We start from the raw sequence: 26,168 nt of genomic DNA on the forward strand, positions 1-26,168 counted from the left end.
GCTGTCATTATCCAACGTCACACAACACAGAATATAGTTATCATCTTGTTGTCTCCGCAGCGGGAGAAAAAAACGCTGTTTGAATGCAGCTCCGCGGCGGGATATTGCCCAATAAGGCTGAACCATCTCGTCGTTGCACCTTCTCCTTGTCTGTGTCAGAGGCTTTCTCATTTAATTTTCTTTTCATAGTCCCTGTCTTAAACCACCAATCCATGACCTTGTTAATAGATTAGGCAACTCTTTATTAGATTAGGCTACTGGCTGTGTTCTCTTCGTTCTGAGTTGTATGTTAGAAATGTCGCAATAATTTGCTTTTGGCCGTGGAGGACCATTATGGGGCACTGGCGGACCACACTTTGAGAACGACTGTTCTAGAATGAAGTCTACTGACGCTGACGTCACAGATTTCAGGTAAGCCGGCAACTGTTTTATGATAAGAGTCGCGAAAAACACACTTTGAAACTCCGTACAAACTTAATTTTTCAATCTTCGAATCTTGTCCCATGAGTCCAATTTTTTTTTTTAATTTAGTTCCCCAAACTTCACTCCCATACAGTAGTATAGGTTTCAGTATCAAAAAGTTTTAGCCAGAGTTTTTTGGGGGGGTTATGTTTTAGTAGGTATTTCCTGAACATGTAATAGGTTTTTCTTGCCTTTTCCGTTAGATCAGTTATTGCTCCATCAAAAAAGTCCAGTTGAAGAAATCATTAGTCCTAAATAACAATATGTTTTAACTTGGTACAGTTTTTCTTCGCCAATTGTGAAGCTGTAATTATTATTGTGTTTTGAGTGTCTTTTTTGGAATACAATGATTTTTGATTTATCCAGGTTAATTGGAATGGCCCATGTAAGACTGTATTCGTTGACAATATTCAGACTTTCCTGAAGCGCCTCTGCACTAGGGGAGAGTAGGAGTAGATTGTCGGCAAAAAGCAGGCATTTCATTTCTTTGTGTAAAAGTGTAAGACCTGGGGATGAAGATCTTTCCATTTTTGTGGCCAAATCATTTATATATACAGTGGTGGCCAAAATTATTAGAACACCTGACAGATCTGAGAATAATAAGCTTTTTTTTGCCTCCAAAACATGATTTCATTTCATAATGTTCATGAAACATGCAGATGGCTGTTCTGAGCACAAAAAAATATCAGATGAAGTGAGTCCTACTGTTTTTAACCACTTTTAACTTTAATAAGTGGTACGTCCACCTTTTGCAGCAATTACAGCAGCACATCTCTCTGGCATAGAGTCAATATATTTCTTGAGAACTTCAACACTAATGTTATCCCATGCCTTCTGCAACTCAAGCCAAAGACTTTCCTTGGAATTTACAATAGATCTGTCGAGTTTATTTTCCAACTTGCTCCGAATTTGCTTGATGGGTTTGAAGTCCGGACTTTGATAGGGCCGGTCCATCATTATCAATGTTCCAGCAGATTCCTTGTCGCCAGTAGATCCGGCAATAGTTAAAATAATGTTTAGGGTCATTGTCCTCTTGGAAAATAAATCCAGGCTCAATAAGATGTCTCCAAGAAGGAACTCCGTGCCTCACCAGAATGTTGTGGTATACTTTTGTATCCATGATGCCATCAATTTAGCCAAAGTCACCTGTTCCTGAGGCTTAAATTGCACCCCACACTATAATACTACCCCCTCCTTGTTTAACTGTAGGCAAGAGACACTAATTTTTATATCTCCCCCCCTCACTTCGTGGAACATACACGCTTTGCTTGTTGCCAAACTATTAAAACCTGGACTCATCAGTACACAACACTTAAACCAATCTTTCTTTGTCCATTTCTTGTGTTCTTTTGCAAATTTCAGGCGTTACACTCAATTGTTCTCTTTCAGTAATGTTTCTTTGATGCTATTCTGCCAAAAAGTACTTCTTCTCCCAGTTTCCGAAGGACAGTTCTTGAAGACACTGTTGCACCATTAGTCATTGTGATGTTAATCTCGTCACACAGTTCTTGTAAAGTCTTTCTTCGGTCCTGAAGACTGAGAATTTTGAGATGCTTCACTTGTGTGTCTGAGAGTTTCTTTTTGAAACCTCTCCCCTTTCGGTTCTGGTGCCATGGTGGTCTAAAGTGTACTTTACAGTGCTTGGACTGCATCTCAAGTCCTTGGCTATGCGGCAGTAACTCCAGCCAGCATCAAAAAAGCCTTTATTCGAACCCGTTGCTCATTTGTTAGCTCCTTCTTCACCTTAGCCATGTTCAAAGAGCATCATGTGCTTCAAGACTGCTTCTAGAGGCTTTGGATCTATACCATTTGGTGGTGTGGCCTCAGTGACAAAACCCTGATGTTACCAATCACTTAATGAGCAGGATAGGCCTTGTACATTCAAAAAAATCGCCGAGCTGTGTCCTAAGACTCTTGCATCACCATCCATTTAACCACAATAACACCTGACAATGATTACACAAGTAATTTGGCTTCTTCTGTGCAGGAACATGATTTTGTGAAATTGACAGTGAAATAGGCCTAGCTTGTTTTTGTACGGAAAATGACCTAAATCTCATTATGATGGCTCTATTCTATGGTTTATAGAGCATAATGATGACTTTGTAGATATTTCATTAGTTTTTAGGGTATTTTAATGGCCAATTCAACAAAAACAACTGAAAACTCTTAAATATGTCTAGTGTTCTAATAATTTTGGCCACCACTGTATATATTGAATAAGGTTGGACTTAAGCAACAGCCTTGTCGAACTCCTTTTGTCTGATCAAAATAATCTGTTAGTCCGTTGTGAATTTTTACACAGCATTTATTGTCTTTATACATATCTTTGATGATGTCATACGTTTTGCCCTCAATTCCCCTATCAATTAATTTCAACATAAGTCCGTCATGCCATAGTGAGTCGAAAGCTTTGCTAAAGTCAATGAAGCAGCCAAATATTTTACCTTTTTTAACATTTTGTACGTGTTCCTCTATGAGTGTGTGCAAGGTGTATGGTCAGTTGTTCTGTTGTTTTGAGAAAAGCCTATCTGGGATGAATTTATTATATTATTGTTCTGGATAAATGTTGTTATTCTGTTGTTCAGGATGCCACAGAATAATTTCCCTAAATTGCTGCCCTGTGAGATGCCTCTACTTTATTAGGATTAAGTTTGTCACCTTTTTTATGAATTGGTGTTATGTGGCTCACCTTCCATTTTTCTGGAAAGTGGCCTGAGGCAAGGATTAAATTGAATAATTTCAAAGTTGCCTCTCTAAATTTAGGTGTGCTGTGTTTCAGCATTTGGTTATACACTCCATCTATGCCACATGATTTTTTGTTCTTGAAGGATTTTCATTTTAAGTTTAATTCTGATAATGTTATAGTGGGATCTCATTGATTTAGCCTGTCCTTTTCTGTCTCCTCAACTTTTCCTAACTGAGATTTTAAGGTTTTTTGTTCAGAATTTAAGTTACCTTTTTTGTACAATTTTTCAAAATGTTCTGTCCATTTTCTACCATCAACTAATGGGATGACTTTTTCTTTTCTAGTTTTATCAAAATTATTCCAGTGTTCCCAGAAGGAGTTATGATCTAATGCGTCCTCCATTTCTTTGAGTCGGGCGTGTATATGGTCATTTTTTTTTGTGTCTTAGAAGCAATTTGTATTTCTGAAGGGTGTTAAGATATTGTGTTCGAATTTCTTGATTTGCAGGATTTCTCTCTCCTCTCCTCTCTGTCCTCTCTCTCCTCTCTCTCTCTCTCTCTCTCTCTCTCTCTCCCTCTCTCGCTCTCTCTCTCTCTCCTCTCTTTCCTCTCTCTCTCCTCTCTCTCCTCTCTCTCTTCTCTCTCTTCTCTCTCCTCTCTCTCCTCTCTCTCTCTTCTCTCAAATTCAAATTCAAATAAGCTTTATTGACATATTGAGTGCTTGTGTTGTCAAAGCATACAAATTCAATCCATATATAAGATAAACAAGACAGTGTTATGATAATAATAATAATTCAGAAGATAATTAAGATAATAATAATAATGATAATGATAAAGAAAAACAATTAGAATATATATATAAAATATATATATATATATATATCAGAGGAGGTTCTTCCATTGAGGAAACGGAGGAAGAACCTCCCCAAACTTTTTGAGAAATGTATTTTTGTAATTGAACTCACTAAACTCCTCAAAAAATGCAGTTTGATATCAGTATTTAATACTATGCATATTATAATTTGTTTCCCTGAGTTAAAATAACATTAGCATCCCCTATCGTAACAAGAAATTACTGCACGGAGGACGTCCTCCCTTTGGCTCCCATTGAGATCAATGTAATCTGTCTCTGATACAGGCCGTTCGTGGGGCTCATTCACTTACATTGCCCAGGGGAGGAAAGACCTCCCTAGCGTCTGAGTCTGCGCCAACATCGCTTAACCAGTAAACAACGGATTTGGCGTTGGAGGGAGGGGATTAGACATTAACACCATTATGCAGAAGGATATCGATAACACGTCACCCTTAAAGATTGTTGTAGTAAGATGGCAAATAAAGAGGATGTGCAATGGAAAACGAAGATATTGTTCATGTTTTATTGAACAAACCGTTTCATTCATTGAGCTACAGAGAGAAGGTTAGTATCAAAACAACAGGGAAACCTGTTCCAAAAATCCAAGTCACTAAACCCAATGGTAAAACCGCTGCCGTTAATGCTAACTGGTATGCGAAATACTTATAGCTCACTGGTACCATAAAAAAACAATCGGCTGTACTGTTTTATTTTTACATCGTTCATATGCCTATTGTTAGTCTGACTGTTCACGTTCAGCTGACATTCTAATAATAATAATAATAATATCTTTATTTTGTATTGCGCTTTATCAGATACCCAAAGTCGCAGATTACAGAGTCATAGAGGAGGGGGGGGGGGGGGGGGGGGGGGGGGGGGGGGGTAGTACAGACAGGGGGGACAGTACAAGCAGGAGACATTTACATTTACAGGCAGAGAAAAGGGGGGGGGTATTACAGACAGGGGGGGACAACACAAGCATACACAGCACAAAAAGAAAACAGAGTTTTGAGATGTAACAGGGGGTAGAAGTGCAGGCAGTTGGGTAGTGGTGGCTAGGGATAGGGAAGATCATAGGCTTGGGTGAAGAGGTACGTTTTGAGGCGGGACTTGAATGTTGTGAGTGAGGGAGAGTGGCGAACAGATTGGGGGAGGGAATTCCAGAGTCGGGGTGCAGTGCGTGAGAATGCTCTGTCGCCAAAAGTTTTTAATCGGGATGTTGGTGTAGTCAGGGTGAGAGTGGAGGAGGAACGGGTGGCTCGGGAGGGGCGGTGGGGGAGGAGGAGGTCAGACAGGTAGGGGGGGGCTAGGTGGTGAAGAGCTTTGAAGGTGAGGAGGAGTATTTTAAAGTTGATGCGCTGCTTGATGGGGAGCCAGTGGAGAGAGTGGAGAACAGGAGTGATGTGCTCACGGGACCGGGTGTGGGTGAGGAGGCGGGCAGCAGAGTTTTGGACCATTTGGAGTCTATGGAGGGAATGGGAGGAGATGCCAGTAAGGAGGGAGTTGCAGTAGTCAAGTCGAGAGGAGATGAAGGCATGGATGAGGGATTCAGCAGCAGGGGGGGGGGAGGCAGTGTCTGATTTTGGCGATGCGGCGGAGGTGGAAATATGAGGTCTTGATGATGTGGCTGACATGGGGAGTGAAGGTAAGGGTGGGGTCCATGATGACACCGAGATTGCGTACCTGGGTGGAGGGGGTGATGGTTGAGGAGTTGATGGTGAGTGAAATGGGACCAGTTTTATTGAGAGTGGATTTGGTGCCAATGAGGAGGAGTTCAGTTTTGTCACTGTTCAGTTTGAGGAAGTTGTGAGTAAGCCAAGTTTTTATTGTGGAGATGCAAGTTTCGATGTGGGTGAGGGGAGGATTTTGGAGGGATTTGGTGGTGACGTATATCTGGGTGTCATCGGCGTAGCAGTGGAAGTCCAGGTTGAGTTGGCAGAGGATGTGACCAAGGGGGAAGAGGTAGCAGATGAAGAGGAGGGGGCCGAGGACTGATCCCTGGGGGACCCCCTGCGTAACTGGGGAGAGGGTGGATGAGTGACCGGAGAGGGAGATGAACTGTTGCCTGTTTGTGAGGTAAGATGTGAGCCAGTCGAGTGCAGAGCCCTCAACACCCAGTTGGCGCAGCCTTTGTAGGAGGATGGAATGGTTCTGAATATTCTGAATGGAAATTGTTAATGAATGTTTCAGAACGCGATGTGTTTCGTATCTATTCTAATTAGCCTACACATTGACCACCATTCTGAAACATCCATTAACATCCACATTTGCCACAAACAATGTTAGGCTAACAGCCCATGTTTATAGTTCTGAAATAATGTTCTCTTACTTGTTAGTGTGCTTGCCCGAAGGGAAGCACACTATTGTTCTTCGTTTTTTACTATTTTTTTTTTTATTCTAGTAGTTTTTCTTGCATCTAACTACTCCTCGCCCGATTGAGATAGAGACGCCGTTCAAACACCAAAACTTCCGGCCCGATCCGGTGCAAGCTGCTATGACTTTTCGTGGCGGTACTCCTTGCCACTCCTTTTTTATTCCTCTTTTTCCATCACCTTTTTTCTCCATAGACTTGCATGGCAGAACTTTGAGGCATTATGACATCATAATAGGCTCATTAAACTGGCTTGCACCTGTGATTCACTGACAACTCTCACTGACACCTGCGCACGGTTCCTCTTCTCTCTCTGTCCCTCTCCATTCAACTGTATAACTAGGAATATTAAGAGACACCTTCCATACCAGGGCTCTACTCACTCATGCATACTCACTCATGTTTACTCACTCGTGCATACTCACTCATGCATACTCACTCGTGCATACTCACTCATGCATACTTACTCATGCATACTCACTCATGTTTACTCACTCATGCATACTCACTCGTGCATACTCACTCATGTTTACTCACTCATGCATACTCACTCATGCATACTCACTCATGCATACTCATTTGTGCATACTCATTTGTGCATGCTCATCCAGCAGGGAGAGCTGGAGAGCTGACACCTGCCCCAATTCCAAGGCACTTGTTCTCTCGGTCATGGCCGCAACAGAGCAAGCACACTCTCGCAGTTCGTTCACGAAACGCATTCTAGTTCCCTTTGTAACTTGTTGTTTAATATTGTGGAAAGGATGTTAGTGAATGATTCAGAGCATTTTAAATGGCATCACTTTTGGTCTTGTGTCTTAATTTTTCTTAAAACAATTGCAGCTGAAAATGAAATTAGTCAAATAATAACCAATTTTTAGTAATTGAGGGGGAAAATAGGCCAAATGGTAGGCCCAAAATTTAGAATGTAGTTTTTCAAATCAAGAGTAGGCCTGATTTGACTAATTGGCTTTGCATCCTTTCCTTCTGGCCTTGTCTAGTCCAAAGACATGCTGGCCACCAGCTTTTTAAGTACAATGGTGCCACACTGGTGGCTTTGTATCAATTGTATCCCTGCCTGCTATTTTGTAGTAGCCTGGCCATTACCAGCCTGTGACTCCATTTCATTCCGTCTTTCAGTCTGGGCCAACCCAATGCATTTTGGTTTCCGAGATGGGCGGGTTATCGCTTATCTTGAGGTTTAAAATCATTGGAGTTCCCTTAACCAATCAGCAACGTTTAGTAAGCATTCGGTAGATTAAACTCTTCCCAAAGCCAGTTGGGAGAAGAGCTACGACGTCCTTTCCAATCATAAAACTTACAAGAAAATACTCTTGTTCTCCTTTAATTTTCTGATGTTCTCGAGAGTTGAGACAACTTTTCCGATAGCTTTTCGTGTCTTTTCCTCCAAGGCGAGTTTTGCGTCACAGCTCTGAACTGTTCGCTGATTGGTCCTACAAAATTTTGAGTCCTGGAGACGATTGTCAACGGGGTTAGGCCAGACTGAGTATGAGCTTGAAATCAATTCAGGCGGAAATACGTAGGCTGGTGTCACCAGGCTAATTTTGTAGTACTGTAGTCCACAAAAACACCCTGAAACAACTTGTATCTCACATACTTATGCCACCAACGGAATAAGCAGGCAAATGGCAACCAGGCGCGCAGTCCTTCATCCCTCACTTTAAAAACCACCAGCCGCCACTGATATATATAAATATATAGACTAGGATTGGATGTCTGATCTTTGTCACCTATGTTTTTTCTCTCAGCTATGTGTTTTCTCTCAGCTCTCTCTATCTCCTCTCGCTCTCGCTCTCGCTCTCTCCTCTCTCCTCTCTGTCCTCTCTCTCCTCTCTCTCTCTCTCTCTCTCTCTCTCTCTCTCTCTCTCTCTCTCGCCCTCTCCTCTCTCCTCTCTCCTCTCTGTCCTCACTGTCTTTTCTCTCTGTAGCTCTCTCTCTCTCTCTGTAGCTCTCTTTTCTATCACTTTACAGCTCAGACCATAGCCACTGCTGAGAGCAAGAGAGTGTGTGTGTGTGTGTGCGTGTGTGTGTGTGTGCGCGCGTGTGTGTGTGTGCGTGTGTGTGTGCACGTGTGTGTGTGCACGCAACAGGGTTTCAGGGCAAAGAGGTGTGTGCGTGCGTGTGTGTGTGCCAGAGGGTTTCAGGGCAAGGAGAGAGATTTTGTGTGTGTGTGTGTGTGTGTGTGTGTGTGCGCGCGTGTGTGTGTGCGTGCACACATGAGGGCTTTAGAGGGTGTGTGAAGACAGGAGCTTATGGCAGACAGATTTGACTCCCACTATTTATCCTCTGTTCTCAATGGTGGAGGATGACACACACACACACACACACACACCATCTCTCATTTCTACCCCTTTTAAAATCTCTACCCCTCCCTCTCTCAGTACATACAGTGCTGCTTCCCTCTCTCTCACACACACGCACGCACACACATACGCACACACACATTCCAGGCCCAGCCCTACCCTACCCTACCCAGCTGAGGGCCTGCTGGCTGTGTTGAGGCGGTGCAGAGGGGGATACTGTTTGGAGTTTATATGCATACGCTGGAAACACACACACACACACACACACACACACACACATACGCTGAAAACTGCTTTGGACAAAGAGTTGCTTGTGTTAAAGGACATATTTCACATCGTGTGTGTGTGTGTGTGTGTGTGTGTGTGTGTGTGTGTGTGTGTGTCTTTCTTTCTTTCTTTCTTTCTTACTCTCACTCTCATAGTGTGTGTGTGACACAATCTCTCTCCACTCCCAAACACACACACAACACACACAGATGGAGAAGGGTCTGAAATTCCTCTGAATCCAGAGACCAAACAAATGGCAGCAAACAGAGGCTGAGCCAATGGGGAGTAGGCTTTCATGGACTTACTGGCAGAGTATGAGTCAGAGTGGACAAAGAAAACACACACACACACACACACACTGCATGAAAACATTCATACACACACACACACACACACACACACACACACACACACTCACACTCACACACACTGTCTGAACACACACACACACTGCATGAAAACATTCATACACACACACACACACACACACACACACACACACATTCACACACTGCATGGACACACACACACACACACACACACACACACACACACACACACACACACACACACACACACACACACACGTTCATCCTTCGTGTGTGTGTGTGTGTGTGTGTGTCCACAAGGATGTTGAGGTGAGGTAATAAGTCTCAGCATAGCTGTGAACTCACTGGCGTTGTCTGCCTCTTCCCTTCAACATCTCTGTGATGCCGAGTCTCTCTCCTCCACTCCTCCTCTTTCACCTCCTCCTCCTCTCTCTCCTCCACTCCTCCTCTTTCACCTCCTCACTCCTCCTCTTTCACCTCCTCCTCCTCTCTCACTCTCCACTCCTCCTCTTTCTCCTCCTCCTCTGTCTCCTCCACTCCTCCTCTTTCACCTCCTCCGAGACTCTCCCCTCCCCTCCTCCTCTTTCACCTCCTCACTCCTCTCTCTCCTCCACTCCTCCTCTGATTTTAGGGATTTCTTTGTCACCCCCCCCCTACAAACACACACACACGCACATACACACACTGTGCTCCTAACCCAGAAAAATTGGGAGCACCAGCAAATATCTAGGTGCACCACTATAAAAGGCGTGCTGGAAAACCTTTATTCTGTCACTTCCAGGTTTATAAAATACCTTAAAGTCCTCAGAGTGACGGTCATTTTTCAAGGTAGCAGGTTGCCTAAAAGTTTGTACGCCAGCTCCCTCCGGCAACTGCAAATTTTAAACAAAGATGACGGACCACACTCCGTTTACAGATGTGTGTCTTTTGTTTTAAGTTACCGAGAAATAGACACTGTACTATCCGATAACACCGTTATTGTAACCAGCAATAATGGTTGATGTGATTTGTGAGGCGTCAGTCAGCCAACTTTCTAACACTAGCACATTAGCCTAACGTTTTCTTTCAGCTTACCAACGTCACATGTTATAGTACATGCTATGTTATAGTACATGCTATCTTAAAATACCACTCGAATTCACCCGTAAAAATATCTAGCGAGACATCAAGGTAGTAAGACAGCTTTCTTACTTTTAAGAGTTGGGGCAAGAGATGTTAACCGAGAGCAAATCATATGCACAGAGTGCGTTAGAGTTGTGTCTGGGCCGCATAGCAACACAGCTAACTTGTTCAACTACCTGAGATTTCACCACAAACCACAGTATGATGACTGCATTAAGGCTGAAGCCAACGTTACCTCACTGAATCAACGTCCATCTCCAAAGTCAACCCAGAAAACCATAACAGCGACCTTGTATAGCGCGACAGGGTATTAATCCCAAATGTATTTATATTTTGCTTCAGGTGGATAAGAACCATCTACGTTTTATTTTGATGCAAAGATTTGAACATTAGCCCATTACCTAGGCGCAGGCCTTACATTTGTGCTTATTTTTATAGGCGCACGCATGCGACCATGATTTCAAATCAAGTCGCACGGCCAAAATTCCAGTCGCATATGCGACCAGATCAGTCGCACTCGCAAGCCCTGCGAGAGGAGTCATCAAGTGGATGATGACAGAGGACCGTAGTGTTGGCCAACAGATGTGCAATGTGGGGTGTGTGTGTGTGTGTGTGTGTGTGTGTGTGTGTGTGTGTGTGTAAGCTGAGGTGTTGGGGAAGTGGTGGGTTGTGTGATAACCTAGCAGGACGCACCTGCACCCCCCACAGACACACACACACACGAACAAACCCATTACCTCCCGCAGTTGTAGGGAAGTGTGTGTGTGTGTGTGTGCTCGCGTGTGTGTTGTGTACGCGCACCATGGGAAGTAGGTTGGTGAACAGAGTTCTTGACTAGAGCTTCACAGCCGTCCCTACACAGTCAGACTCCCTAAAGATACGCCCTCTGAGAGAGAGAGCGAGACATATGAGACATAAACACTGCCATATATCTGTGCAGAAGCAGAATGAGGCGCCCTACTGAAGCTGCTGAGGTCAGAGCAAGACCCTTTATCCTGGAGGTAGATGTTACAGCACATGCTGGTGCTAGCAGGAGCTCTTGAACACAGCATCAGTCATGTTACAGTACAGCACATACTGGTGCTAGCAGGAGCGCTTGAACACAGCATCAGTCATAATACAGTACAGCACATACTGGTGTTAGCAGGAGTGCTTGAACACAGCATCAATCACGCTACAGTACAGTAGAGCACAAACTGGTGCTAGCAGGAGCGCTGGAACACAGCATCAGTCATGTTACAGAACATACTGGTGCTACAGGAGTGCTGGAACACAGCATCAGTCATAATACAGTACAGCACTGTTACATACCAGCTCATCTGATACGCAACAAATGAAGCACAAAACAAAATGGGCTCGTATCTAGTGGGTTTAATCAACAAAAGGGCTAAATACAACACAGGAGAATTTCGACATCAAAGTAGAACAACGAGGAAGGCCTGAATAGCGTGGTGGCACGCCTGTCAGCCGTGGTGGCCACGGCTAGCAGGCAACACCTGCACACAGGGCTCGAAATTAACTTTTTGCCTTACCAGCCAACATGGCTGGTAGATGAGAAAATTCACCAGCCAATTATATTTTTTACCAGCCAAAATTAAACCTGCCATTTCAGACCTACTCTGACATTGTTTGATATAAACAGTCTTCACCTATGATTTTAATATCATCGTTAATCACTCTCAGAATGGATTAAAAGAAATCAACCAATATTGCCCAATTGGCTGGTGACAGCCGCAACACGTGCTGTATCATGCTGTACCCGGGAATCCTTAAAGGCCCTCCTTTACGATACGTTAATTATGTAATTTACTTTTGCATGCCCTTTTTTTAAAAGCACATTCAGGAGTTTGCTATTAAAAATGTACTTCAGATGAATTAATTTAACCTCATAAGAAGCGCTGCATTAGGTCTACTAAAAACAAAAATCTAAATTAAGCTTTTAAATGACACCTATATGATAGATACATATTGTCCAACTAACACTACAGCATAGATATTCAAAAGCTTATTATAATATAGTCTTACTGATCTGACAAAAAACCGCATTGAAAAAACAGAGGAAAGGCAAACAGTACCTCTGCTTCACTGAAGGGGGCGTGCGAGAGCCCACTGGTCGGCGATAAGCTTATTCAGCCATTGCTCTTCTACTAAGCTTAAACTACAACCGTCAACGTATTTCGGCTCCCCATTATTTGTAATGAGCCACCTACTGCAACCTGCTCTTGGTGTAGCTGTAGCTGCTGTTGTGGCTGTTGTTTCTTCCTCCCTAGATGTTCTCTGCACCTTTGCTTGAGGTGATGCAACGGCAATGAATCGGCACATCATTTTAGCTTTCGTTTAACTGCGTTAACTTGCGTGAGGTCAACTAAGTTGGTTTCAACTTTTGATTCGTGCTCAAAATATTAGAACTTTATAAGCTCAAAGTATTAGAAGTTTGTATTCGCTGGCAAAATATTAGAACATTGTATTCGCGTGCAATTTGTAATTGTTGTATTCAAATTCTAAGAACTTTATATTACCCTTTCACTTCTCCCGTTCGTGTTGGCGTTGCAAGCTATTTTTAACCATGACGGGCGCAATAGTCGGGAGATTTGCTCCGCAATGTCACTCGCCAAGTGGCGGAGCATCGGAGACAATTTAGTCGCCAGCCCAAAAATCTACACGCCATTGGCGCTTGGCGGGTGCCAATTTCGAGCCCTGCCTGCACACAATTAGAGCAATAGGCAAAAGTAATAACAAATATAGCTGCAAGCAGCGATGGCGGTTTCCTCCTTCAAACATTGCGAACCAGGGAAAAAAAAAAACATTTGTCACTGTATAGAAAATCCATGCTGCAGACTTGCCAATGGGATATTACATTTCAAATCCAACATTTACAATGCTTTTGCCTTGAAGTTTAGACTGAGTGGAGGTTGTGTGTGTGCGCTTACCCTGTGTGTCTGTGAGAATGTATGTGTGTGACAGCAAGCTGTGTGTCTGTGAGAATGTGTGTGCGTAAAACAAAGCCTGCGCGTGTGTTAAGGGGAGACTGCGTGTGTGAGATTTAGGAGCCGCGCGGATGAGGAGACAGAGAGACATTCTATAGAGAACCACCCTAGCAAGTAGTCAAGCATGCATATTTCAAATATTCACCAAAAATCCGCTTTTCACCTTACAGTCAACTTTTTTTCAGATTTGTGTACTAAACATTCCCAGGTGTCTTCATATGAACTTGTGATTGAATCAGAGTTTCACTTTTTGACATGCAGATGTGTAAAGCATTATTTTAGCGTTAACAATGTATCCAATTTGCTTTATATCAATCATTTTTCAAGATATGAAGTTGCCTTTGCACATGGGAACATGTTGTGGTGTCTTCCAAGTGACATACCAGTTTGGTGTTGATATCTCAAAGATTAGCTGAGATATGACTTCACTTCCTGTTTGGCCGCTTTTCTGCTGAATTTGAGTGGATGAACCGGACAAACCATATGGTAACTTTTTGTGAAATTTGGAACAATCATTAAGGACAGTCCCTTCTTTATTCATGCAAAGTTTCATGTCTCTCATTATACCACTCTAGCGCCACCAACGGGTCAAAGTTGGACTTGTGTTAACACACGCAACTTTTGAACCATATGACCGATTTTCAAAAATGAGGTACCATTGGATTCCCTGGATCAAGACGAATTAAAAACACCCTGTGGCGTAAATTTCACTCAAATATTTGCTGACATATTACTTCACTTCCTGTTTGGCCGCTTTTCTGCTGAATTTGAGTGGCTGTACCGGACAAACGGTTGTGAGGATCAAAATTCTGTTTACAAGTTTTGTGAGGCTAGGTCTGAAGATCATCTCTAGTGATTTTGAAGAAGATTTGCCAAAAATCGTAGGAGGAGTAGGCTTTCAAAGGTTTTTGATAAAACCGGAAATAGCGGAAAATCTATATAACCGGAAATTGACGTCATGGGGTGGGTTTAATTCGTCTTGATCCAGGGAATCCATTGGTACCTCATTTTTGAAAATCGGTCATACGGTTCAAAAGTTGCGTGTGTTACAAAAGTCCAACTTTGACCTGTTGGTGGCGCTAGAGTGGTGTAATGAGAGCCATGAAACTTGGTGTGAATGAAGAAGGGACTGTCCTTAATGAGTGTGCCAAATTTCACAAAAAGTTACCATATGGTTCTAGGGGCTGCCATTGACTCCCATGGTACTAACATAATAAGAAAGCCTACAATAACAATAGGTTACCTCCTACCGGAGGAAACCTAATGAAAAAGGGAAAACAGCGACCCCTAAGGCAGGCGGACGTAACACCTCCCCAACAAGATGGTGACTACAGTCTCCATAAATAATTATGTACATGGTGATATGCACCACACCCACGGGCAGGGATGCGTGCAGCAGCACAATTACAACTAGAATGCGTTTCGTGAACGAACTGCGAGAGTGTGCTTGCTCTGTGACAGAGAGAACAAGTGCCAATGAATTAACATGTATTTACATCTACTCAATCAGTGTAGTGGGGCCTTCTTCCAATATATTTTAGCAAGCAACCAAGCTCAACCATTATATTTTGGCTCCACTGACGTTTAGACATATGAGGGTATCTTTGTTGTTCTGTTTTTGTTTGTTTGTTTGCTTGTTTATTGTGAAAGGGTCTAGTGTGTTACATTTGGTCATAGCCTAATAGTTCCAGAGTCTCGTTATACTGACTTACTGAGCTAAGTGAATTGTTGAAATTGTTATCTTGGTAAAAGGAAACATCTCTGCAACAATATTGGAATGAATGCGGTTACATAGCCAGCTTTACTTAAAGTTTATTGTAAGATAGGCCTATATGTTAGACTTAATGCAGTTAGAGTTAGACTGTAGGTCTAGTATCAAACGTAAGCAACACTTTTACTGTATAGCTAGAGAGCACGTGTATCACATTGGTTTATAGTCTGTCAAATTAGTTCTAGTTATTGGTGTTCGTTGGCATAAAAAGTTAGTCTTCTCTTATAAGCCTATAGTACATCTGATTAGAGCTAGCAACCATGAAAAACCTCTTCTGAAACTAAGAAGGATAACTATGACTAAATGTGACTAAAACTAATATGCATTTTTGTCTTAAGACTGAATCTAAAATAGCTGCCAAAATTAATACATCTCAGTGTTCATTTTGGCAGCTATTTTAGATTCAGCAGCTATTTTAGATTCAGTGCATATTAGTTTTAGTCACATTTAGTCATAGTTATCCTTCTTAGTTTCAGTCTAGTTTTCGAAAACTGAGCACACTACAACAGCTACGCTGTGTGTACATCCTCAAACGTTTTTCAGTTAACCTAATGATTCAAGGTCTCTCATGAATCATTACTCCAAGGACACGGGTTAATGTTAACTCACGCTATCGGTCACAACAAGTTACTTGGGATATGATACCTCATAGTTAGCTAACGTTAGCTAGCTAAACGTTTACAGAGGCTAACGTGAAGCTTCAATCAAAAATTATTAGCTAGCTTTCCAAGCTAGCTGACACAACCTAAACACTCGACTGCCCCTTTGAAGTCAACTTAACGTTGGCTAATATATTCTAATAACTAGTTATCATTGACAGTTACAAGCTAATTTACCAAACTCCTTTCTGTCCTAAATTGAGCAGTTGCTGGTGTGAGCTACAATATGGGAGCTAGCAAAGCCATTTCTAGCTCTACTTCACAATACTGCTGCCTAGTGTAATAAGTTAACGTAAAACATAAATGTTTATAAAGTATCAGACATGAACAGGATACAACACACCAGTTACCAATTGATAGTATGTGTTTATATATACCGAAAATGTCAGTAAATCCAGATGATGATTATGCTGCTGCTGCTGTTGGTCCCGTCGCAGGTCCCGTCGAAAACCCTGGAGTCGCGACCCTGTCAGTTGTTTCCATGTGAAATCAATGGAATGCTTCACTTTTTGGCGCCGTATTGACAACTGTCTGTCACTCGCACACTGTGCTTGTAAATTATTTTTCAAGTTTGCACGTACCTATTTATGCGAGTGAAATACTCGCACTGTAGAGCCCTGGAAGGTGTCTCTTAATATTCCTACAGTTGAATGGAGAACGACTGATAGAGCGGGTGACGTCACAATGGCTCAACCTTCCCCATGTTAGTCAATGAGAGAAAAGGGGGATGAAAAAATGGAATAAAAAAGGAGTGACAAGGAGTACCGCCACGAAAAGTCATAGCAGCTTGCACCGGATCGGGCTGGACGTTTTGGTGTTTGAATGGCGTCTCTAGCTCAATCGGGCGAGGAGTAGTTAGCTGCAAGAAAAACGTACGGAATAAATAAAGAAATAAAGAAATAAAGAAAACTTGACGATAACAATACTGTGCTTCCCTTCGGGCAAGCACACTAATAAGCAAAGGTTAAACAGCCATGCTGTAATAATGGTAACTCAATCACAAAAAGTACAACTTTCATACTCACCACTCATAACGCAAGCATGCACACAGGCTCACCAAAAATCAGCAGCGGACTCAGGCGTTCTCCCTGAATCGTCAAGGGTAACCAGAACAGAAAAATCAGACAAATCACTAAAAGCGTCGGACAAATCCTACTCAACCGGAGAGGACAAACGCTCTTCCCCCTTAGAGGAGTCGGAGCGCTTCTTCGCCATTATGCGTGTGACGGCGCAGGCGGGAAAAACATTAGGATGTTGCTGCACGGACACCTGGGCTACTGATGGATGAGGCTTCGCAACACGTGGGAGCACTTCAGCACCGTCGTTACCCCAGATGTTCCCTAGTCCGATATCGTTCCCTAAAATGAAGGTCACACCTGGAATCGGTAAAGATTTCCACACCCCTCCCCAAACTGTTGTGCCATAATGACACAACACAAACAAATACACGTACGAAAGTCGAGCTGGCTGCCACAGGACGACTACGGCGCATACAAAGTGGCCACCAAATTCTCTTCAAAACATGACCACTAGCTCTATCAACCGTGCCAAAACACGCCCCTAACTTAACAGGTGGATCCAGGTTAAGACGAACCAATGGGCACCTGAACCCGGAAACCCTAACTAAAAGCAGCTCACTAAAGTCTTACCTTTTTTTCCGACCTACCTGTAGCACTGCGATCGCACAATGCAACAAAACTCTAAAGCGACGTACTAAACAGTACCTGTGTGACTGGGTGGTTCGCGCTGCACCGCAACCCCTACCAAAAAACAAAAAAACAAACACTGAACCCTTTCGCTGATCTTCAGTGGGTTCCCTGCCCGATATTAAATCGTCCGCTTGTAGGGGCGCAGCAGACCAATTGCGCAGCCAACTGCCTCCCCTCGAAGACGCACACGACCAAGGATTTACCACCCAAAAACAACAAACTAAAATAATAAAGTGACGGAATCTGCCCGCCCGGTGTCTGCTGATCTTGGTGTAACGATAACCCACTGTCACAACACTTGCGGTACTTACCCAAAGTCACTATCTAATAACGAGGCCTATCGTCACTTACCAACTCTAAAAGGTTCTAACAAAGGACGAAGACCCCAAATGTTACATACCAGCTCATCTGATACGCATCAAATGAAGCCCAAGACTGAAGGGGGCTTGTATCTAGGGGGTATTTAATAAACAAAAATAGAACGACAAGGAAGGCCCGAATAGCTTGGTGGCACGCAGTTGAAGGAGAACGTCCTGGTCGACAATCCCGGCCTTAAAACATAACAGGCTCCGCCCACGGCTGACAGGCAACACTTGCACACAATTAGAGCAATAGACAAAAGTAATAACGAACGAAAAAGGGAAAACAGCAACCCCTAAGGCAGGATGACGTAACAAGCACATACTGGTGCTAGCAGGAGCGCTTGAACACAGCATCAGTCACGCTACAGTACAGCACATACTGGTGCTAGCAGGAGCGCTGGAACACAGCATCAGTCATAATACAGTACAGCACATACTGGTGTTACGATGAGCACTTGAACACAGCATCAGTCATAATACAGTACAGCACATACTGGTGCTAGCAGGAGCTCTTGAACACAGCATCAGTCATACAGCACCAGGGCAGCAGTGATGCTACGCCCAAAAGGTCACCTGACCTTTTGGGAAGTGGAGACTTCTGAGTCTTCTGCAGCGCCTTCTATGAAGGAGAGACCACTCTCTCTCTCCCTCCCTCTCTCTCTCTCTCGCACACAAGCACGCACGCACGCACACACACACACACACACACACACACACACACACACTGTGTGTGTGTGTTATCAGACAGTTTTATCTGTCTGATAATGTTGGGATCCGATCAGTTTTCTGTGGTGTGACTGATAGCATGCAGGCTGTAAGAGTGGCACACACACACATTCATGGAGATTCAGACTGCTTGTACTCCTCACGGTGAGCCCTGATTGGACGCCAGTATGCATCTGACCTGCGTGACCTTTGCCCTTTGCAGGTGTGCTGGACGAGGATGTGGTGGTGATAGAGGCCACGCCCGCCCCCCAGGTGCCCGCCAGCGAGGAGATCAACGTCACGTCCACCGACAGCGAGGTCGAGATCGTCACTGTGGGAGATAGCTTCAGGTGAGTGTGTGTGTTTGTGTGTGTGTGTATGCGCACATGAGTGTGTGTGTGTGTGTGTGTGTGTGTGTGTGTGTGTGTGTACGTGTGCGCCCTAACTGGGCAGTTAGGTGGTTGCTGTGTGTGTTTGTGCTGCACAGGGTTTCTCTGTTGTTGGGAATACACTACAGAAGCTTCCGGAAGGCTCGGCCCCCATTTGCATGTGTGTGATGCCACAGCATTGTTTTCCACACACCCTGTGTGTGTGTGTGTGTGTGTGTGTGTGTGTGTGTGTGTGTGTGTGTGTGTGTGTGTGTGTGTGTGTGTGTGCCCGTGCGTGCGTGCACGCTTTTATATCCGAGACTGAAACATATAATATATTCATTATTTTAACTGTGTGGAAAACAGCACACCCTTTAAGCTCAGTCTGTTGTGTGTGTCCGTGCATTTTTGACTGTGGATGTGTGTGAGCATTAGACTGACCATATGAATCGTGTGTGTGTGTGTGTGTGTGTGTGAGTGTAAGGGAGAGCTTGTTCAGCAGATTCTGTAGTTTGTTGTGATCTGAGCAAAGTCGTCTGTGTGTGTGTGTGTTAGGGCTGGGCGATATGGGAAAAAGTTATATTTCGATTTTTTCCCCCAAAACTTTTCGATTTCGATTTTATATCACGATATGAACAAAATCACCCCAAAATTTTTTGAAAAACGTACAAGCAAATACCCGCATTCTGGTGCATTTTACCATGTTTTTCTCTGAGATGTAAATCATGTTATCAGCATATCAAATTCACAATTGATATAGGTTTGGTGGCCTGATAATTATGTTGGCTACATTCAAACTGACCACCTCATTAAAGTATGACTGTTCAGGTCAGAAATGGCCAAATGTGTATTGAAACCCAAAGTCTTTAAGGATGGAAGCTGCCAGAAGTAAACGGTTCACGTAGGGGAAATAGTTTTCATACATGGCAAAGCTTGACAGCATGCCCAGCACACCAATGTTCATTTTATTTGTGGCATTGACATCATCTTTCGTGTGTGAGTCAAAGAGAGGTATACAAGTGAGTGACACATTAAAAAAAAAAAATCTTCTTTGGTGAGTGTGTGTTTAGTCGCTGCTGTCGTTAGAAAAACTGCCATTAGCTAGTTAACGTTAACGCCAGATTAGCTCACGGTTGTTATGGCAATAACAATACGATTATAGCCAGATAATGTCCATTGGGTGGTCCTTAATTGTCCACTACAGGTAAAACTTGGGCAACTCTGACTTACTTTCCTCTTCTTCGAAAAAAAAATCCGTATGTCCATTTCTGTGGTCTGCTTCTAGCGCGACGCTCCGATCAAATCAGAGAATGAATGAACATTAATGACAGTTGAATCTGCGTGCGTGATGAGGCTGCGTAGTACACCAGGAAAACGCGGAGTGGATTTATATTGCTGTGGGTATTCCCCACTGATAAAGTTGAACGGATTTAATTGTGAAGCAATGGAAAGAATAATGGACTAGTAGACCAGCAGTCACGCACGCACTATTTTGACTGCAAAAGTGGGGGGGTCGAAACGACTTGTTTTGAAAAGTGAGGGGGTCTTGTCCCCCCCCAATTACATTGTCGCGACGCCCATGGGCTACGTGCGGCGCTGTATTCGCGGGTCTGTGAAAACATTGATTTTTTTTTTTTTTTTTTAAGGCACCGTCTAATCGAACGTCTCATTTAAAACCGTAGAAAAAAATTACATCGCGATTAAAATCGAAATCGAAAAATCGCCCAGCCCTAGTGTGTGTGTGTGTGTGTGTGTGTGTGGTTGAATATTCTGTGCCTCGAACAGTGAGAGGAGAGGACACCTGGCCATATATCTCCACCATGCACGTGCACAGACCTTGAACATACATGTAGGTGGAGTCCATCCAAAGACTTCATTACCCACAATTCCCTTATCACCTAAACTCTGTAATCTGCATTTCATGAGACAGCATTGGCTGCAAACAAGGTGTTAAAATCGTGACGTACTTTTGCCTATAAACTGCGTTGAAACGATACATTCATTCTCTTTGCGCTCTCTCTACTCTGGCGTTGGCCAGCTCTCATCTCTCTATCTCCTGGCGTCGGCCAAGGAGCATCAGTCCTTATACCGTCATCTGGTGAAGGCCTACTCTCTTCGTTAGCCAAACACTGCCCGCTAACTAAGACAAAGTAACTTTAGCAAAGCAGCTAACAAAGATCTGCAGCTAACTCTGCAACGGGAACAAAGCACAACAGAGACCTCGCGGAAACTGCAACATTCCCAGCGATCAAATCCTCCGATCTAAACTGCAGTGTAATACCGACGACATCTCAGTAAGGACAACTTTCTCCACCTACGGACTTCTTCTCTGCCTCAGGAACATCGGATGCGCCAACACTTTTCCAAAGGACTGGTAACATCGACTGGGCAGTTAGCTATCATAGCTAGTTATTCACAACCTGGCTTAGCATAGGACTGTTTACATATGCCATTGTTCATGTATTGTATCTGTTTTGTTTACCGAACATAACTGTTATATACTTTCATTGTTAATTGGTAGTTGGCTTCGCCACACCATCCAAGGGAAATCGTTAGGATAGCTTATCAGACACACGAGTCTTGCATGCATTACTAACCATCTCTTTATTCTAACATGGCATCTTAAATCACATACAATTACAAATACATTGGCCTTCATATAGCCACACACGCGAAGCTCACAAACTCGAACTTCCCGGTGCATACATAGGCTCGTACTCTTTCACCACACATTTATGTTCACGAACGTGCACACATGCACGCGGAACTGCGGTGGTCAGACAAAGGGACACACACGCACACATATTTTCAGGCGCGCTCCTAACAGCGCAACTCTGAGCTTACCAGCTCGCTCGCACACGCACACTCCCTCTCCCTTACACATACATATACTTTTTCAATTCATTAGTTAGATACATTTAGCTAGATTACATATTGTGTGTTATTTTCTTATCATTGTGTTAATAAATACTTTGATTTATATACGCTGGTTTATTTAATGTTACACAAGAATGGACGTTGTCAACCTCTTCTATTCAGAACTCCAATGACCTTCAACCATACTATTAATAAGGTAACTTTGTTGTAGTTATTAATTTAATTATTAATCAGAGTTCCAAATTGATAGTATAATATATTTTATGAGACTGATATATTTAATGAGACTGATTTGTGGATTATCAACTTAATTGATCTGCCTTTGTGTTGAATGGTTGATCCCGGTCCAATCGGGTGAGATTACCAACATATTGTTGCTGTTGCAAGGACAGCACCAGTGTGTCTTGGTGGCCCTCGTGGAGACAATATCACAATTCGTACACAATTGCACCCACATTCACCCGGCGCCTGCTCACTGGGTAAGATACCTACACAACCTGGTACTCCCATATGAGAATGGTACCCATTTTACCTACACAAACACACACACACACACACACACACACACACACACATCCACAAAGCATTTCCAGCACATTTGGGTATGAGTGCCTTACTAAAACACAGATTGTGTGTGTGTGTGTCTGCTTGAGAGGCAGATAAGGTGTGTGTGTGTGTGTGTGTGTGGAACTCTTCTTCCTAATCTCGCCCATCAGAGTGGATCTATTAACATGACTGTGTGGATACTGTGATCTGAGTGTTTACATTTACAATTCATCATTTAGCAGACGCTTATATCCAAAGCAATTTAAAAGGATTTATACACATTTTATATGGCACCCTGCACATCAGGAGCAATTAGGGGGTTCAGTGTCTTGCTCAATGACGCTTCGACAGGGAATCGAACTGGCAACCTTCTGATTACTAAACGACTTCTTTTCCTCCTGTACCACTGTCGCCCCCATATACTAGATGTTTAGATACTGATGGTACTTTGAGTCGTGTTGGGGTCGACCTCTGGTGTGACCTTTGACCTCTTGGGTAAGTGAGTTAGTTAGTTAACCTCAGATCCAGCGGATAGGGGACTGTTGTCTCTCTTACTTACACACACACACCAGTCTGTCTTACACACACACACACACACACACACACCAGTCTGCATATTTACATACACACACGTACATGCAAACACCAGTCGTTCTTAAATACACACATTCAAACCAGTCTGCATATTTACATGTGGAGTTTGACTGGAGACACAAACTGGAAGAACAGGGTGTGTGCGGTGTGTGTGCGTGTGTGCGCGTGAGAGCGTGTGAGCGAGCGAGTGTGTGTGTGTGTGTGAGGTGAAAGGTTAGCAGGATGAGCCATGAAGGCCTTCCACTTTGTGCTGGTGTTTGCATTGCAAGGGGGCCAGAGCTGGGGAATAGGGGTGCACGATTCAGAAAATGTCACGATTCGATTCGATACCGATTTTTAGGCTCACGATTCGATTCAAAATCGATTTTCGATTCAAAAACGATTCTCCATTTAAAAAAATGTATTCACAGTATGTAAATGTTAGTGCTGTCAAACGATTAAAATATTTAATCGCGATTAATCACATTTTGTCATAGTTAACTCAAAATTAATCGCAAATGAATTAATCGCATTTTTTTTTTAATGCTCTTATCATGGAAAAGTGGATTGGCTTGCTTTATGCAATGTTACATTTGATTGAAAAACAACATTGCCAAACAGGGCGGTACAATATAAAATTATAAAGTGCACATTTCAGACTCAGCCTATAGTGCAGTTAAACCATGGCTTAATATTTTCTTTTTTTCAAGTTTGCTGTGAACATAGAAGTCAGGCCTCTTCTTTCAAAAACAATGAACCGTAACAGTTAGGTTACCAATAAAAGGTAAGCCTACTACTTCTGTGCTTTCAGCCAGCCGCCTGTTGACACTTTTAGACAACAGTGAAGCTCGCTTCTTTTGCACAACACAACTTTTAAAGGTAAACTGTCTATTCAGAAGCTTTTTATCAACCATTTCGCCGTATCGCGCTCATCTTCACTCAAACCGTAACGTTAGCCTACTACACAGTTTGCAAAGCCAAAAAGAACGTTAATCTTAAAAAAATAAAAAATAAATAAATAAATACAAATATTTATATGAATCGATTTTTGGAATTCTATGAATCGATTTTGAATCGGAAGCACTTGAATCGCGATACGAATGTGAATCGATATTTTTGCACACCCCTACTGGGAAATGAGATAATTCCTGTGTGTGTGTGTGTGTGTGTATGTGTGAGGTTGTGTGTGTGTGTGTGTTAGGGTGAGGTGGTGTGTGTGTGTGTGCGCGCAGAGTAGAGACTTCCTCACAGCTGTATAGTCTTTAGTGTAAATAAGCTGTGTGTGTTTCATTATGGGTATGGAAGCAATGATGTTTGTGTGTGTTTGTACACTCTTATCACATGCAGACAAACGCATCAGAGCAGCAGAGCTTCACTTCCTGGGCTGTACTGCACCTGATTCCCCCTGTGCCTGCTACACACACACACACACACACACACACACACACACACACACACACGCCAACTTACCACCCACACTGCAGAGCCCCCAGTTGTGTATGTCCCCTGGCATTAAAAACAGTGAGTGTATAGGAAGCAGAGTTGTTGCCTTGCCAACGATTACACACACACACACACACACACACTCTCTCTCTCTCTCTCTGACAAGCACAATGTTGATGTTTACCCTCTTTTGCCCTCTCCCAGAAGGTCTCTGAGGTAAATGGGAATTTAGAAAATAATGTATCTGCCAATGCTCTCAAACACACACACACACACACACACACACACACTAGGCCTGGGCAAAAAATCGATACGATTTTTAAATCGAGTTGGAACGTTAACAAGATTATTTTTTTAAGGAAATCGAGTTGTACGATTTTTTTTGTTTGTTTGTTTGTTGTGTGTTTTTTTTTTTTATCCACTGTCCGTATCACTAAGCACTGTCCGTATCACTAAGCACATAGCGCAAGCATTTCATTTTTACATTCGCCAAGACCCCTGCAGACTTTCCGTAGTGTATTTCCTGTCTCGTCCCACTCCCACCTCATCCACAAACAAACATGGCAAGTGAAACACACGGGTAGAGAGATGGGCTTGTGCCAAAGAAAGGTGCCACTACCTCTGTAGCAGGGCTCGAAATTGGCACCCGCCAAGCGCCAATGGCGTGTAGATTTTTGGGCTGGCGACTAAATTGTCTCCGATGCTCCGCCACTTGGCGAGTGACATTGCGGAGCAAATCTCCCGTCTATTGCGCCCGTCATGGTTAATAATAGCTTGCAACGCCAACACGAACAGTGGGAGAAGGGAGAGGGTAACATAAGTTCTTAGAATGTTAATACAACAATGACAATTTGCGCACAAATACAATGTTCTAATATTTTGCCAGCGAATACAAAGTTCTAATACTTTGCCGGCGAATACAAAGGTTATAAAGTTCTAATATTTTAAGCGCAAATCAAGAGTTGAAACCAACTTAGTTGACCACACGCCATTATCGCAGATAAACGAAAGCTAAAATAATGTGCCGATTCATTGCCGTTGCATCACCTCAAGCAAAGGTGCAGAGAACATCTAGGGAGGAAGAAATAACAGCCACCACAACAGCAGCTACAGCTACACCAAGGGCATGTTGCAGTAGTGGCTCATTGCGAATAATGGGGAGCCAGCCACGTCAGTGGCTGAAATACGCTGACGGTGGTAGTAAGGCAGCGTAGAGCAATGGCTGAATAATTATCCCCGACCGGTGGGCTCTCGCACGCCCCCTTCAGTGAAGCAGAGGTACTGTTTGCCTTCCCTCTGTTTTTTCAATGCGGTTTTTTGTCAGATCAGTAAGACTATAGTATAATAAGCTATTGAATATCTATGCTGTAGTGTTAGATGGACAATATTGATCTATCTTATAGGTGTCATTTAAAAGCATAATTTAGATTTTTTTTTTAGTAGACCTAATGCAGTGCTTCTTATGAGGTTAAATGAATTCATATGAATATAGTTTTTGCACACTCTCACACTCACACTCACACACTCACACACCCACTCACACACTCACACACAGATACACACACACAAACTCTCTCACAAACACACACACACACACACACACACACACACACACACAAACACAAACACACACACACACCTGTGGGTCTCTCAGGTAAACAGGTATTTAGTAAATAATCCCACCCCTGCCTGTGGTTAATTAGTACCGCCCCAAGGCAGAGTCGCCTCCATCCCTGGGTGCCTGGCAACGGTGTC

General features: G+C 43.2%; 1 protein-coding gene across 4 annotated transcripts in view; it reads left to right on the forward strand.

Moving 5' to 3' along the window:
* rnf111 (ring finger protein 111) overlaps positions 1 to 26,168 on the forward strand; it is a 73,717-nt gene that overhangs the window by 22,151 nt on the left and 25,398 nt on the right. For all 4 annotated transcript variants that reach the window (XM_080841183.1, XM_080841186.1, XM_080841185.1 and 1 more), the window contains exon 3: positions 18,830 to 18,956. In XM_080841183.1, the coding sequence (XP_080697309.1) occupies positions 18,830 to 18,956 (127 nt within the window). The remainder of the gene's footprint in view (positions 1 to 18,829; positions 18,957 to 26,168) is intronic.

This window comes from Sprattus sprattus (assembly GCF_963457725.1).
Source record: "Sprattus sprattus genome assembly, chromosome: 6".
NCBI classification, from domain to species: domain Eukaryota; kingdom Metazoa; phylum Chordata; class Actinopteri; order Clupeiformes; family Clupeidae; genus Sprattus; species Sprattus sprattus.